Below are 14,774 nucleotides of genomic sequence, written 5' to 3'. Positions count from 1 at the left end.
CTAAATGTCCTTTTGGTGGGGCTGCCATATAGCGTGTGTCCCTGTTCACATCTGGAGTGTGCTGCCAGGGGAAAGCAGAACAGTCACATAGCCTATTCTGCCCCATTACTCCTACCCTCATGCCTCTAGTATTTCACCCAGTCCTGTGGCCCCATGAGTGACCTACTAGCATGGTTCAGTCAAAGAAAGACAAGTGTTTCAGACTCCATAGAAACATTTGTTTGTACATGGGGACATTGTGGGGTTAAGTTCCAAAACTCTGGGGGCAGCCACTTGGGGGCTTAGAGCAGTGGTAGAAAAAGGCTCAGCTTGAAGGCCAGTTAGGGTGGGAATAGGTAAGAATTGACGATCTCCTAGATACACCAAAAGCCCAGCTTAGAGGTCAGTTAGGATTAGATTTGGGATGAATAAGTATTTGCTGTCTTAGATATTTATGGAACTATGGCTGAATGACTGATACACTGTTTTCCTGTATCTGCACTCATTTCAAGAGCTGAGACTCTGACCAAATGTTGGGTCTTTTACTGTAGGTAAGGGCAGGAGCCAAACAGCAGCAAAGAGAATGGGGCAAGCAACATGGCAGCAAGGGGGGAGGGCTGAAACTACAGATATTTTTGGGTAAATATATGGCATCTCTATATACATCTCTATAGACAATAGAGATGCCAACTGTTGTTCTACTACTACTTCCCAAAAGCTTGCAATCAGGGGGGCTAGTAGCAACAACTGAAAAGCCAAAGGTTGGACATCCCTTATTTAAATACCCCCCCACCCTAAATTTCCTTTCCTTGGCTGTTTCTATATTATAGGGGCTTATGTACAAACACTGGGCAAAAAATATCTCAGTACAACCAATCAGATATATGATCTGTCCATAAAACCTCCGCTTGTCTCGGTTCCTTGTACCCCAGAAAGCGTGTAGAGGCTGGTGGTTTGATCAGATGCAATCTTTATTGTAACATACCCAGGCAGTGAAAGGTTCATGCTTCTTCATATATATTTATGTACATTCTTTCAGTATCCATATTAAAATAAGTTATATACAGAATAAACATGTATTTACCAACACTGCACAAAAGATTGTCTATAAAAATATTATTTTCACATTCATTTAAATCTTTTTATTCTCAGAAGAAGGAGGGTGATTATATCATACTTTGCTTTTATTTCTTTATACATTAAAGAACAAAATATACAAAGGAATGACAGTAACAGCCGGAGTGGGTGGGCAGCGGGATGTGCCTGGAGTCCAAGCTAGAGGAATACTATAGAGTAAGGACAGACCACCTTCAGTGTTCAAGCATGCCACCCTCAGCTCACTGGGGCTTCTGGGAGTTGTAGTTACACAATAGCTGGAGAGACAAAGGCTGTTTGATGCCTGCTTCATAAATCAGACCAGACATCAGAACTCAAGCCTGGAAAATGTTTCAAACCTCTGTGGCACCTTTTGCAGCAAAGCAGTGACCACCCTGCAGATGTTCAGCAGATTCTGATTTAGTCTGTGTCCCTCCAGCTATGCGTGTGGAGTGAGTAGTAGTTCAACAAAAGCAAGAGACCAGACATGCCTTGTATAAAGCAACCACTCTGCTATGTGTGAACTACAACTCTCATCTTTCCTGTGAATCAAAATATGTTGCTTAGCCATGTCACTCAGTAACCATAGACGTCAAAAACTGTATTACCAGGGGGTCCTTGTCCCCCCTCCCCCACATTTCTATTACCTGGTTCTGAACTTTCAATGCAGAAGGGCAGGTACAATTCTGCCCCACAAAGACCCCCTATAAGTTTTTTTGTCCTGACAGTTTTATACCCAGACAGTGTGAAGCCAACAGGTCTAGCAGCTAGCCACCAATTATAACCTTAGACCCACCGGTCTGAGTGCAGAAATCAAACACAGATATGGTTAATAGTACAAAAGGCTTTAATATGTTATTCCCCATGGAAAGCCCCTTACCAAACTGCACCATTGCAGCCCCCAATACTGGCCCCTTAGCCTTCCCTGTTCAGAAAAAGTCACTCAGTGAGGTTGGCAGGCACTCTCTCACCCTGCTTGGTGTTCTCTACCTGGAACAGTCTCATTCCAGGACCTGTCGCTGTCGTCAACTGCACAATCCAGGTGGGTGAGATGTCCCCTACCAACCCTTCTGTGCTGCTCTGCTTTTACTGTACTGGTACAGCAAATGGAGCAGTTTTGGGGGCTGCAGTGGTTCTGGAGGGGATATGCCACCCCAGGGGCAATAACTTATATAAAGGCCTTTTGTTTTCTTAATCTTTAGGATAAAATCATTTAAAGTGGCAGCTGTAAAGTAATGCGCCCAACCTTGCTTTATTCATTAGCCTTGGTGTTCTTGTTTGTATACAATCCCTACTGACCCTGCAATTAACTTTTTGTAGATGCTCTTCTCCCTCTAAAAAAGTAAACTGCAACATATCTCCATTCTGACCAAACAGCCAATGTGTGGGATCCATAATGAATCTGTTAGTTGGCTTAAATGACTAGAAATATTAAAGACGAAGCAAAGTCAAAAATAAATGTAAACAGATTTAGCTTGTGCTATATCATATTATTATTATCTAGAACTGAATGGAGAATAATTGTTAATAAGTGTAGGGGGTGAATGATTCAGTAACCAACCCATTGGGGCACAAACTAATTGTGCAGTATCCGTACAACCCATATATAAAGTGCTAAAACTGTGTCCAAAAATAACTTTACCTAAAGATGCCTATTGATCTCCACACAAAGTGCTAAAACTAATGTATGTATACTATACTTTATAAGGGCTTGTAAGGGTTTCGCACAATAGCAATCTGTGGGTGCTTCCCCATAGATATATTTTGGTGATTTTGGGTCAATCCCACAGGGAGGATATCAAGAGTCTTCTATCAAGAGTCACACACACATATTTGTTTGGACTTCATCAGGTGTTGGAACAAGTAGGGATTTAGTCAGTGTGTTTTGCCATTGGGGTAGACACATATTTATTAGAATGGAAATATTACTTGAGAAACAAGTGGCCCTCACAACACTTATTGCTTGTAAAGGTGCCGGAGGGGCACAAATAATACCAAGGATTTTACTTTTATTTAAGATGCCTCATCAAGATCTACCACCTTCACTGTGTGTCAAGCTCCAAGGACAATGAAATGTTGCTTACAGGCAATAGTCTGCTGATCACCAGCCCAGGATCTACTAGTACATCATGAACTAACATGTAGGCACCAAATGAAATGCAATAAGCAGCTCAGAAAATGCATTATCCATCAAACCATGGAAGCAACTATGCAATAAACACTGAGAAAATGGCTAGGGGCACATGGGTTGGGACATCCACTTTCCTCTGTGTTTTTAAGGAGGAAATCCACTATCATGCCCCCTTACTGTAATTCCATTGACAGATATGGTGTCGGCCGAAGCAGATATGCATGTCAAAACGTAAAAGTATGCAAAGTATGCATTTGTGTGCCGATATCCACTCATTGTATCTCCACACTGCCCAACACGGTGCCTTTCAATGGAGCTACAGCGTACAAAATGCAGGCAGGGGAAAGTGGATGATCCACTCACAGTAAAACTACTGAATGCGCAAATGAACACAAATGTATAAATGCACATTCACATCCGTGGCCATCTTGTATTTAGCTATATTTTATTATCTGATCTCACATCCAAGCAAGGGAAGGAATACTCAGGGGGCACAGTACTGATTGTTGGATCCCTCCCCGTAGTGGGCAGGGTACTTTCTGAAGCATACTGCCCTGATGCCCAGGTTCCTGTTAAAGCTAAGATATGTTATGAGAGCTGCTTGCTTTGTAGAGAAAGAGAATTTGGCTAGTGAAATGATCGTACCCTCTGTCATTTATGGTAGATAATACTATGTTATCAACAATTATAGAAAGTTGTGTTCATTGGGAATCATGTAGGGCCAGATGGAACTGCCAAAAAGGGTCTGGGCAGCATCGGGTTTTAAGTTGCCCAGCCTTCTTCTAGAGAATTCGGTAGAAAGTTTCCTGAGTTACAGTTGTAGGCATTAGGGCCTTCACAAGGGTCAAATCTCTTTCCTGGATGCTGGCGCTTCGCCACCTCCTTTGAGATTTCAAATTCAGTGTCATCTTCTTCTTCCGCCTCTCTCTTACCTGGGTGCTGTCGCTTTGTAAAAAGTGGGTCTGGAATTCTTTTGCCTGGGTGCTGTCTCTTAGAAACATCAGAAAGGAGGTCCAAATAACTTGAGTCATCTGAACGATACCCCCTGCTCCACTCTCCCTCTTCTCTCTTTCCTGGATGTTGCCTCTTCTCTATTTCTTCCAGAAATCTTCTTCCTGGGTGTTGCCTTTTGGAAAGCTCTAGATTCAGATCTCCCAGATCCCTCTTTCCAGGGTGTTGTCTCTTTTCTAGCTCCTCCTGGAATCGTTTACCTGGGTGCTGGCGCTTGGATATCATTTCCATTTCATCGGGAAAAGCTGCAGGGAAAATAAAGTTAGCATTCTGCACAGACTGAGTTGTGTGGGTTAAGGGCTGCTATACATTTTTTTACATTTTCCTTTAAAAATATTATATATAAATATAAACTGTGTAACTATTTTCCCACTTCCCATATCTTCTATCAAGCTGTTACCATTATAGTCTCTAGTTTATAGCAACATATACTTCCAGTGGTATAAAAGTCATCTTACATAAAACCAGACCGTAACATTGTGCAAGTATGGGATCTGTTATCCAGAATGAGGGGCTATTCTCGTAACTTGGATCTCCATACCTAAAGTCTAATAAAAAATAATTTAAACTTGAAATAAACCAAATAGGATTGTTTTGCCTCCAATAAGGATTCATTATATCTTAGTTGGAATCATGGGCGTCCGCAGAAAATTTTCCAAGGGGGGGCAAGTAAGCTAGCATCATCCTGCAACAGATAAATATATATATTTTTTTTTTTTTTTTGCAGGATGATACTAGGGGAGGCTAAATATGGCCCATACACAGACTGACCTACAGCTAATGTGACACTTAGTGGATTCACTGCTGACGTAAAAAGTTAACCTCCCAACTACCTCTTGCCGTTCCCACTGACTCCCAGGGATACTGTACAAAAGTGCGGGTGGGGGTGCTTTTTTTTTTTACCCTAAAATGTTTAGTATTAGTAGTAAAAGTATTCACACGCGCACTTCTGTTAGGGGATCTGCAAACATTTGTGTTTGGGATCAGTTAGCTTAAAGGGGTAGTTCGCATTCGAATTCACTTTTATTTTTAATGGTTTTTCAGTTATTTAGCTTTTTGTTCAGCAGCTCTCCATTTGGTATTTCAGCAGCTATCTGGTTGCTAGGGTCTTATTTACCCTAGCAACCAGGTAGTGATTTAAACAAGAGATGGGAATATGAATAGTTAAGGGGCCTACTTGGAAAAATAAGTAATACAAAATTATAATAATAATAAAATTGTAGCCTCGCAGAGCAATATTTTTTGGCCCCCATTTGAAATCTGTATAGAGGCAGAAGAGAAAGGCAAATTATTCAAAAAAATTAATTAGGAAGACCAATTGCAAAGTTGCTAGGAATAGGCCATTTTATAACATACTAAAGGTTAACTCAAAAGTGAACCACCCCTTTAGATGTGTTTATGTTAGTTTTATAGCAAGAAAGGCAGTGGGTACTGACTCCCCATTATATACAGTGAGATGCAGTCCGTATTTACAAACCCAGCACATTATATGCCATGAGGAGCAGTGGGTACAGATGGCAGATATTCAGGCCCTGGCACTATAACACTGGCACTGATACACAACATTGGCCCCACTGTAACTTACTATAAATGAACAAAACAATGACAAAAAAAAAAAAAAAAATAGTAAGTGCAAAAAACAACAACACTTATATAAACACACAATGAGCTTTTTCAGAGGGAAAGAGTTAACTTACCCTCCATGTGTTAGGGTAGGGGATAGATTATAAATTAAACAATTTAATGTCAGCTAGTGATTCTTTAGAACTGTATAGTACCTGTGGGATGAAAACTGCAGCAAAAGTTGAGAGTTGGTTCTTAGGTAAAGTTACAGCTGCAGATTCATCTTTTCAGTCTTTATTTCTGTTTCCAGTTTGCAAAATCTCCCGATCCCTGTGTGCATGTGTGCTCTGATTGGTCAATTTTACTGTCTGTCAAGGAAGCTGTGCTCTGATTGGTGAATCCACAAGAAGAAAGATCCAATCGGAGCACAGCAAAAACGGGCTTGAGGGGAAAGTGCAGAAACGGAGTAAGGTTTTTGTTTTTTGTGCTACTTTTCCAGGGGGGGGGCAAGTGCCCCCTCTTGCCCCCTTCTGTGGACGCCCATGGTTGGAATCAATACAAGCTACTGTTTTAATATTACAGAGAAAAAGGAAATAATGTGAGATGGCCATTCCATAATTCATAACTTTCTGGATAGCAGGTTTCCGGATATCAGATCCCATACCTGTAAAGGCATAGCCGCTTATAGTTTGCACCAAGTAAATGGAGAGAGATACCATAAAGCAGTAATAACTATTCTGCTGTAATATTATATCGCGTAGAGGTCCAATAAAAGGAAGAGGCTAGAGGTAGGGGCATAAAGGTTAGAAGTGAGCCCAACAACATAATAAGCCTTAGCTACTCCAAGAGTGAATTCTCTATCCTGCCAGATACCTTTTACCTTTTTAGATTCTGGCTGATAGGGGGGGGGGGGGGGGGGGATGCACATCAAGCAATGACATTATGGTTCCTTATGGGCTCTACTAAAGTCTAAATGAAGAGTCTGTAGATTAGTCTAGTATTAATTGCCACAGAATGGAAGTTCCCTACTGGTAATCCCTTAAGTAAGCCAAGCAACAGTTACATACATAGCTGCCCTGATGTATTATGAACTTGTCTCTCCATACCTCTCTTGTTTTGTTGCCCTTCTTGAAATCCCTCCAGGATACTGCGGATCAGGATACCTTTGGCTTTCTCAAGAACATCCAGATTATCTGCTGGTGCTGAGTCCTCCTCCAGTAAAGGCTGCTCTTGTGTGTGCACCATTTGAGATAATGTGGTACTGAGGAGCAGCAACCACCAGACAGACGTCATCTCTCCTGCAATGTCACATACAGAAGATTAATAAGCACCGACGATTAACTCTAAAGGTTGCCACACATGCCCAAACGTAGTTCATTTCAATTGTTTTGCTCAACCATTATTTTACACCGTCATGTTGTACCTGATGTACCTGGGAAGTTGGAACACATGCAATGCAAATATATATTATTAGGGATGAGCACATTTTTTTTATTGCCTGATACAGATTTTCAAAGAAATTTACAATGTCTCAAGTGGTGAAAAGTTTTACAAATCTGCCCTAAAATTTCACATAATGAAAAACCATGCTAAAAAAAACACCCGCTGACTTTAATGCATTTGGTTTGAGAAAAAAAAATGCCCAGTGTCTCCAATGCATTTGCGCAAGAAAAATGCCCCATGCAAGAAAAAACGCCCATTGACTCCAAAGCATTTGGTGGGGAATAAATGTAGAGAAAAAGGGCCCCTGAACTGAAGAAACATGTGCGGGAACTTTTTCATATTGTCGCACAAAAGCCAGCGCCAAAAATCTGAAAACCTTTTTATTAGCAACAAATAAGCACAGATGTCATGTGTACTTTATAGTTATTTTTGTACATGATAAACAAAATAGTGCATCAATATTTTTTATTTATAATATCAAGTCCCCCTGGAGCAACATGTAAGTTGGAAAAAAATAATAAAAATTAATTTAAAAAAATCTGAAAACCTCTAATGATTAGAAAGAAAAGAAAAATCATCCAGCGAAGGGAAGGGACATCTCCCATTGACTTCTACATGATCTCAACAGGTTTTAAATGGAGCATTTTCGGATTCAGAATTGTTGCAGATTTGTTTACGCCACTGCATGATTCTGCATCGTCAACATGATTTATTAGCAGAGTAATTATGAAATTAATGTAACAAATCTTAGCGTGGCAACAAAACAAATTCAGCTGAAGTTGAATGTCATTTTAGGAAACCCACATATCCTGAGTAGCAGAAAGTGAATATGGCAACTGGAACAATAAGAAACAGCCCAAATGCAGCTTACAGAACATTCCGGCAGTGTGGGAGGACAGGGAATTATTTAGTATCGCTCTCCCAGTTAATACTCTATAATACTGTAGAATTAACTCCTCTCTGTTTATTATTTGCCAGTGAGCAGGGAGTTTAGGAGACATTTCATTATACAGTTAATTGTTGCCTCAGGGAGAGAGAGATGGACAAATTAGTTCCCTCCTCATCCAGCCATTTGAAGAGTTTCGGTGAGTAATTTATTAAGAGAGTGAAGTGTGTATAGCTGGTGTGCAATTGCTGCTATTACCACCCATGCTAGATGCATGCAGATGATGGCACAGTCTAGCCATGGGCAAGATTTGTTAAGGATAGCCTATACACAGCCATCAGTATTACAGATAATTTACAAAGAGTGCCATGTTCTGCATTTAATACATCATGCATCTAAATGCACAGATTTATAAATAAGTCCCATATCATTCTATAAAATAGAACTTTAATTAGTATGGAGAGATGGTGCCACTAGTAGCAGTGAGGATAATAGCCTCTGGGAAGGGACTGTGGCTGTGGGATAGCAGGTATAGTAGGGAGAGATGGTGCCTATAGTAGCAGTGGGATAATAGCCTCTGGGAAGGGACTGGGGCTGTGGGATAGCAGGTATAATAGGGAGAGATGGCGCCTATAGTAGCAGTGGGGGGATAATAGCCTCTGGGAAGGGACTGTGGCTGTGGGATAGCAGGTATAGTAGGGAGAGATGGCGCCTATAGTAGCAGTGGGGGGATAATAGCCCCTGGGAAGGGACTGTGGCTGTGGGATAGCAGCTATAGTAGGGAGAGATGGCGCCTATAGTAGCAGTGGGGGGATAATAGCCTCTGGGAAGGGACTGGGGCTGTGGGATAGCAGCTATAGTAGGGAGAGATGGCACCTATAGTAGCAGTGGGGGGATAATAGCCTCTGGGAAGGGACTGTGGCTGTGGGATAACAGGTATAGTAGGGAGAGATGATGCCTATAGTAGCAGTGGGGGGGATAATAGCCTCTGGGAAGGGACTGTGGCTGTGGGATAGCAGGTATAGTAGGGAGAGATGGTGCCTATAGTAGCAGTGGGGGGATAATAGCCTCTGGGAAGGGACTGGGGCTGTGGGATAGCAGGTATAATAGGGAGAGATGGTGCCTATAGTAGAAGTGGGGGGATAATAGCCTATGGGAAGGGACTGTGGCTGTGGGATAGCAGGTATAGTAGGGAGAGATGGCGCCTATAGTAGCAGTGGGGGGATAATAGCCCCTGGGAAGGGACTGTGGCTGTGGGATAGCAGCTATAGTAGGGAGAGATGGCGCCTATAGTAGCAGTGGGGGGATAATAGCCTCTGGGAAGGGACTGGGGCTGTGGGATAGCAGCTATAGTAGGGAGAGATGGCACCTATAGTAGCAGTGGGGGGATAATAGCCTCTGGGAAGGGACTGGGGCTGTGGGATAGCAGGTATAGTAGGGAGAGATGATGCCTATAGTAGCAGTGGGGGGGATAATAGCCTCTGGGAAGGGACTGTGGCTGTGGGATAGCAGGTATAATAGGGAGAGATGGCACCTATAGTAGCAGTGGGGGGATAATAGCCTCTGGGAAGGGACTGGGGCTGTGGGATAGCAGGTATAGTAGGGAGAGATGGCGCCTATAGTAGCAGTGGGGGGATAATAGCCCCTGGGAAGGGACTGTGGCTGTGGGATAGCAGGTATAGTAGGGAGAGATGGCACCTATAGTAGCAGTGGGGGGATAATAGCCTCTGGGAAGGGACTGTGGCTGTGGGATAGCAGGTATAGTAGGGAGAGATGATGCCTATAGTAGCAGTGGGGGGATAATAGCCTCTGGGAAGGGACTGGGGCTGTGGGATAGCAGGTATAGTAGGGAGAGATGGTGCCTATAGTAGCAGTGGGGGGGATAATAGCCTCTGGGAAGGGACTGGGGCTGTGGGATAGTAGGTATAGTAGGGAGAGAGGGTGCCTATAGTAGCAGTGGGATAATAGCCTCTGGGAAGGGACTGTGGCTGTGGGATAGCAGGTATAGTAGGGAGAGATGGTGCCTATAGTAGCAGTGGGGGGATAATAGCCTCTGGGAAGGGACTGGGGCTGTGGGATAGCAGGTATAGTAGGGAGAGATGGTGCCTATAGTAGCAGTGGGGGGATAATAGCCTCTGGGAAGGGACTGGGGCTGTGGGATAGCAGGTATAGTAGGGAGAGAGGGTGCCTATAGTAGCAGTGGGGGGATAATAGCCTCTGGGAAGGGACTGGGGCTGTGGGATAGCAGGTATAGTAGGGAGAGATGGTACCTATAGTAGCAGTGGGGGGATAATAGCCTCTGGGAAGGGACTGTGGCTGTGGGATAGCAGGTATAGTAGGGAGAGATGGTGCCTATAGTAGCAGTGGGATAATAGCCTGTGGGAAGGGACTGGGGCTGTGGGATAGCAGGTATAGTAGGGAGAGATGGTGCCTATAGTAGCAGTGGGGGGATAATAGCCTCTGGGAAGGGACTGGGGCTGTGGGATAGCAGGTATAGTAGGGAGAGATGGTGCCTATAGTAGCAGTGGGGGGATAATAGCCTCTGGGAAGGGACTGTGGCTGTGGGATAGCAGGTATAGTAGGGAGAGATGGTGCCTATAGTAGCAGTGGGGGGATAATAGCCTCTGGGAAGGGACTGTGGCTGTGGGATAGCAGGTATAGTAGGGAGAGATGGTGCCTATAGTAGCAGTGGGATAATAGCCTGTGGGAAGGGACTGGGGCTGTGGGATAGCAGGTATAGTAGGGAGAGATGGTGCCTATAGTAGCAGTGGGGGGATAATAGCCTCTGGGAAGGGACTGTGGCTGTGGGATAGCAGGTATAGTAGGGAGAGATGGTGCCTATAGTATTAGTGGGATAATAGCCTGTGGGAAGGGACTGTATCTTTGGATTTATCTGTTCTCAGGCAGCTGGTGTGCTTCTTTGCCAGCCTTCCCATAGTTAATCAGCAGCAGGCAGATGATATTAGGAGTGAAAAATAGAATCTGACATGTCCCTGGAAAGCCACATTCTGTTAAATCAGAGATCAGGGGCTTCCTTACGTTTCACCATAATGTTCATTCTTCTCTGCCCTGCCTTGCAATATGGAGTCCGTACTGGTGCTCTGAGCCCTGCAGCGTTAGTTATGAATCTAAACAGACCATTTCTGTCTAAAAAGCTACGTGCTAAAAATGTACAGGTATGGGACCTGTTATCCAGAAGGGTTTTGGTATTTCCAGATAAGGGATCTTTCTGTAATCTCCATACCTTAAGTCTACTAAAAATCATTTAAAAATTAAATAAACCCAGTAGGATTGTTTTGTCTCTAATAAGGATTAATCATATCATAGATGGGATCAAGTACATGGTACTATTTTATTATTACTACATATAAAAAGGAAATGTTTTTTTCAAAATTTTGAAATATTTTATTAAAAAGGAGTCTATGGGAGGTGGCCTTCTTGTATTTCAGATCTTTCTGGATCACAGATTTCCCCAATAATGGATTCCATATCTGTACCTTGATTGTGTGTAGTGATAGTGGGAACCATCTGACCCACATCACTGTGCCATATCCAATTGCCCCCTGCTTTTAAGGTAGTGAAGAAACACAGAAAGGATTAGTTTCGCTATAAGTAACAGGTCATAAATCAAATAATGAAGACAGAAGGGTTTAGGAGCTAATGATACTCGGTTGAAGCTTATAGGAGCCAAGAGCGATAGGGAGACAAGTCTATTCACTATATTTAGTGACACAGGTTGTTGCTGCAAGCTTGAATACATGATAACAGTACAGGTATGGGACCTGTTATCCAGAATACTCGGGACCTGGGGATTTCCGGATAAGAGATCTTTCTGTAATTTGGATCTCCATAACTTAAGTCTGTTAAAAATCATTTCAGTATTGAATAACCTTAATTGGCATGTTTTGCCTCCAATAAGGATTCATTATATCTTAGTTGGGATCAAGTACAGGTACTGTTTTATTATTACAGAGAAAAGGGAATCATTTAACCATTAAATAAACCCAATAGGGCTGTTCTGCCCCCAATAAGGGGTAATTATATCTTAGTTGGGATCAAGTACAGGTAGTGTTTTATTATTACAGAGAAAAGGGAATCATTTAACCATTAAATAAACCCAATAGGGCTGTTCTGCCCCAATAAGGGGTAATTATATCTTAGTTGGGATCAAGTACAGGTAGTGTTTTATTATTACAGAGAAAAGGGAATCATTTAACCATTAAATAAACCCAATAGGGCTGTTCTGCCCCCAATAAGGGGTAATTATATCTTAGTTGGGATCAAGTACAGGTACTGTTTTATTATTACAGAGAAAAGGGAATCATTTAACCATTAAATAAACCCAATGGGGCTGTTCTGCCCCCAATAAGGAGTAATTATATCTTAGTTGGGATCAAGTACAGGTACTGTTTTATTATTACAGAGAAAAGGGAATCATTTTTAAAAATTAGAATTATTTGCTTATAATGGAGTCTATAGGGGACCGCCTTTCCGTAATTCGAAAATTTATGGATAACGGGTTTCCGGATAAGGAATCCCATACCTGTATAACTGTAAGTGCAGAATGTCAATAGGAATATTAGGGACAGATCTATTAACATTCTGATTTTCCTGGTTTTAGAGGCGTTTGAAACTGTCTAATCATTTATTAAAAGATCCGAATTAAAAAAGTATAAACGAATTAAAATGCAGAACAAAAACAAAAAGAACATGAAAACCACAAATCTTTCATGATTTTTACATTTTTCCATGAATCCTCATGGACTTTCATTAGAAACAAATTCCCAAAAACCTCTAAAAGAGCAAATTAAATTAAGACTGTTACAGTTTGCCTACGACAGCTCTTATTGACTTCTATGTGATCGTGACAGTTTTTAAATGGGACGTTTAATATTAGGGGTTTTCGTGATTTTGACGCATAATAAATGGTGAAAAAAATTGTGTTTTCTTTTTGCACAAAAAATATGAGATTAATTAATTTAATTTAATTACACATCTAATTACAACAGGTTTCCCAGACCACTTTATTCCCATTACTAGTACTTTACAAAAACCTAATTCATAGTATTATTTACAATGGGAATCCACCAGTGTTATTTTACTGCAGTCTTACTTATGTGTAGCCCCTATCTACATTGGGAATTTGCTCAATTCTGGAAGACTACTAAAAAAAAAAAAAGTTTCATCTGAAATCTGTCTGTATTTATAATCTGTTGCTCTATGGCTCTGTCCTATTAATGTATTGTTTTCTGTACAGCATTGCATACAAGTAGCACTATATAAATGAACATATGCATGCATACATGTAATAAATCCATGATAGTGTATGGCTATGTCACCTCTGTTGTATTGCTGCATATAAAAAGTCAAAATGCACCCATGCTGATATTCTCAGTCGCTGAATCCCACCAGTCCCTTGGGTGCCCTGGGTGCTGCTCTGCAACTTTACAGCCAGAGTTATGCTATGCTGAATTAACCCACTAACCTAAAATCTTGCATTTGTATTGATATCCAAATACCCTTTACATGTAGGGATCAAGTAGCAGCAGCACAATTGCATCAGTAGTGTATCCTAAACACATTCTATAGCGCTGTTCAAGTGCAATATACTCCCTCACTTCAAACCTCACACAAACCCCTCTTGTCTCCCATACAAGCAACTAATAGAATCCACAGGCACCCATCACCTGTCTCACCTATAATGCAAACGCCGCTGCATTTATCCCTCCTCTGTGGGTGCTGGGAGTTGTAGTTTAACCAGCTGAGCTGGGGGACACAGGCTTGTCATTTCTGCATTCATATTCTATATGACAAAAATAACCTTTCTCAAGATAAATTCACTGTCTATGTATATCTGTATTAAAGATAAACACCTTAAGTAAACCTGGAACCCCAAACTGCCCCAAGTTTGTAGTTAGATAACAGCCCCCTAGTCCCTATGCTGTGTCTGCAGTGGGAATGATGCAGGTGCTGCCATACTGATCCTGAATGGAAGATACCTGTTCAGAGAATGTTTGGCTGAGTACAGAGGGGAAGGATCAGTTACCTGCTGTCAGAGGTCTGGCAGTTCCTTTGTCTCAGCCTGACTGGCTGTCACCTCCTTGCCCGGGCAGCACAATATGCAGAGTGTGTCCCTGTGCTGCTCTGTGCTGCTCTGTGCTGCTGCCTCCCCTATTTATACCTCCCCTGGTCCAATTATGGAGATGCCGGTGATGCAGTTAGGGATATGTCTTCGCTTTTTTAAACACTTCTTTGATGTCAGAAATGCAGAATTTCAGAGGACTTTTAACCCCCTCTGCGCAACTGACGTAAGATTTGTGCTCCGAGATCAAAATAGTTAGGGGTGTTATTCTAAAGCTTGCTGTGTATACTGTGCAAGTAATAAAGGGAATATATATTTATTATTTACACTTGCTTCACCTCTGGGGAGCAACAACATACAGGGAGGAACATTGACCAACAAAAAGCAGCCTCTGCCTGGCACTGTGGGACTTGTGAAATGACAGGGTCATCACTAGCCCCCTGACTAGTACAGTGGTACCTGTAGAATAGTACTGAGAATTTCAGGCACACTAGCAGCCATTGCCACATACAGTGGGACCAGTGGAACTGGGCAAGTAATGAGAGAGACATCACTAGCTTCTGACTGGTACAGTTTTATCGGGG

General features: G+C 42.2%; 1 protein-coding gene across 1 annotated transcript; it reads right to left on the bottom strand.

The window, feature by feature from the left end:
* Window positions 1-1,106: 1,106 nt before the first annotated feature.
* trh (thyrotropin-releasing hormone) lies at window positions 1,107-14,245 on the bottom strand (the record flags this gene model as incomplete). Its single annotated transcript, NM_001112992.1, is given in 4 exon segments — window positions 1,107-3,348; window positions 3,349-4,461; window positions 6,886-7,077; window positions 14,155-14,245. Coding segments are annotated over 2 exon segments (681 nt in total).
* Between the last annotated feature and the right edge of the window lie 529 nt (window positions 14,246-14,774).

Source organism: Xenopus tropicalis, chromosome 4, assembly GCF_000004195.4.
Source record: "Xenopus tropicalis strain Nigerian chromosome 4, UCB_Xtro_10.0, whole genome shotgun sequence".
Taxonomy (NCBI): domain Eukaryota; kingdom Metazoa; phylum Chordata; class Amphibia; order Anura; family Pipidae; genus Xenopus; species Xenopus tropicalis.
This window is presented reverse-complemented; position numbering and strand designations above follow the sequence as displayed.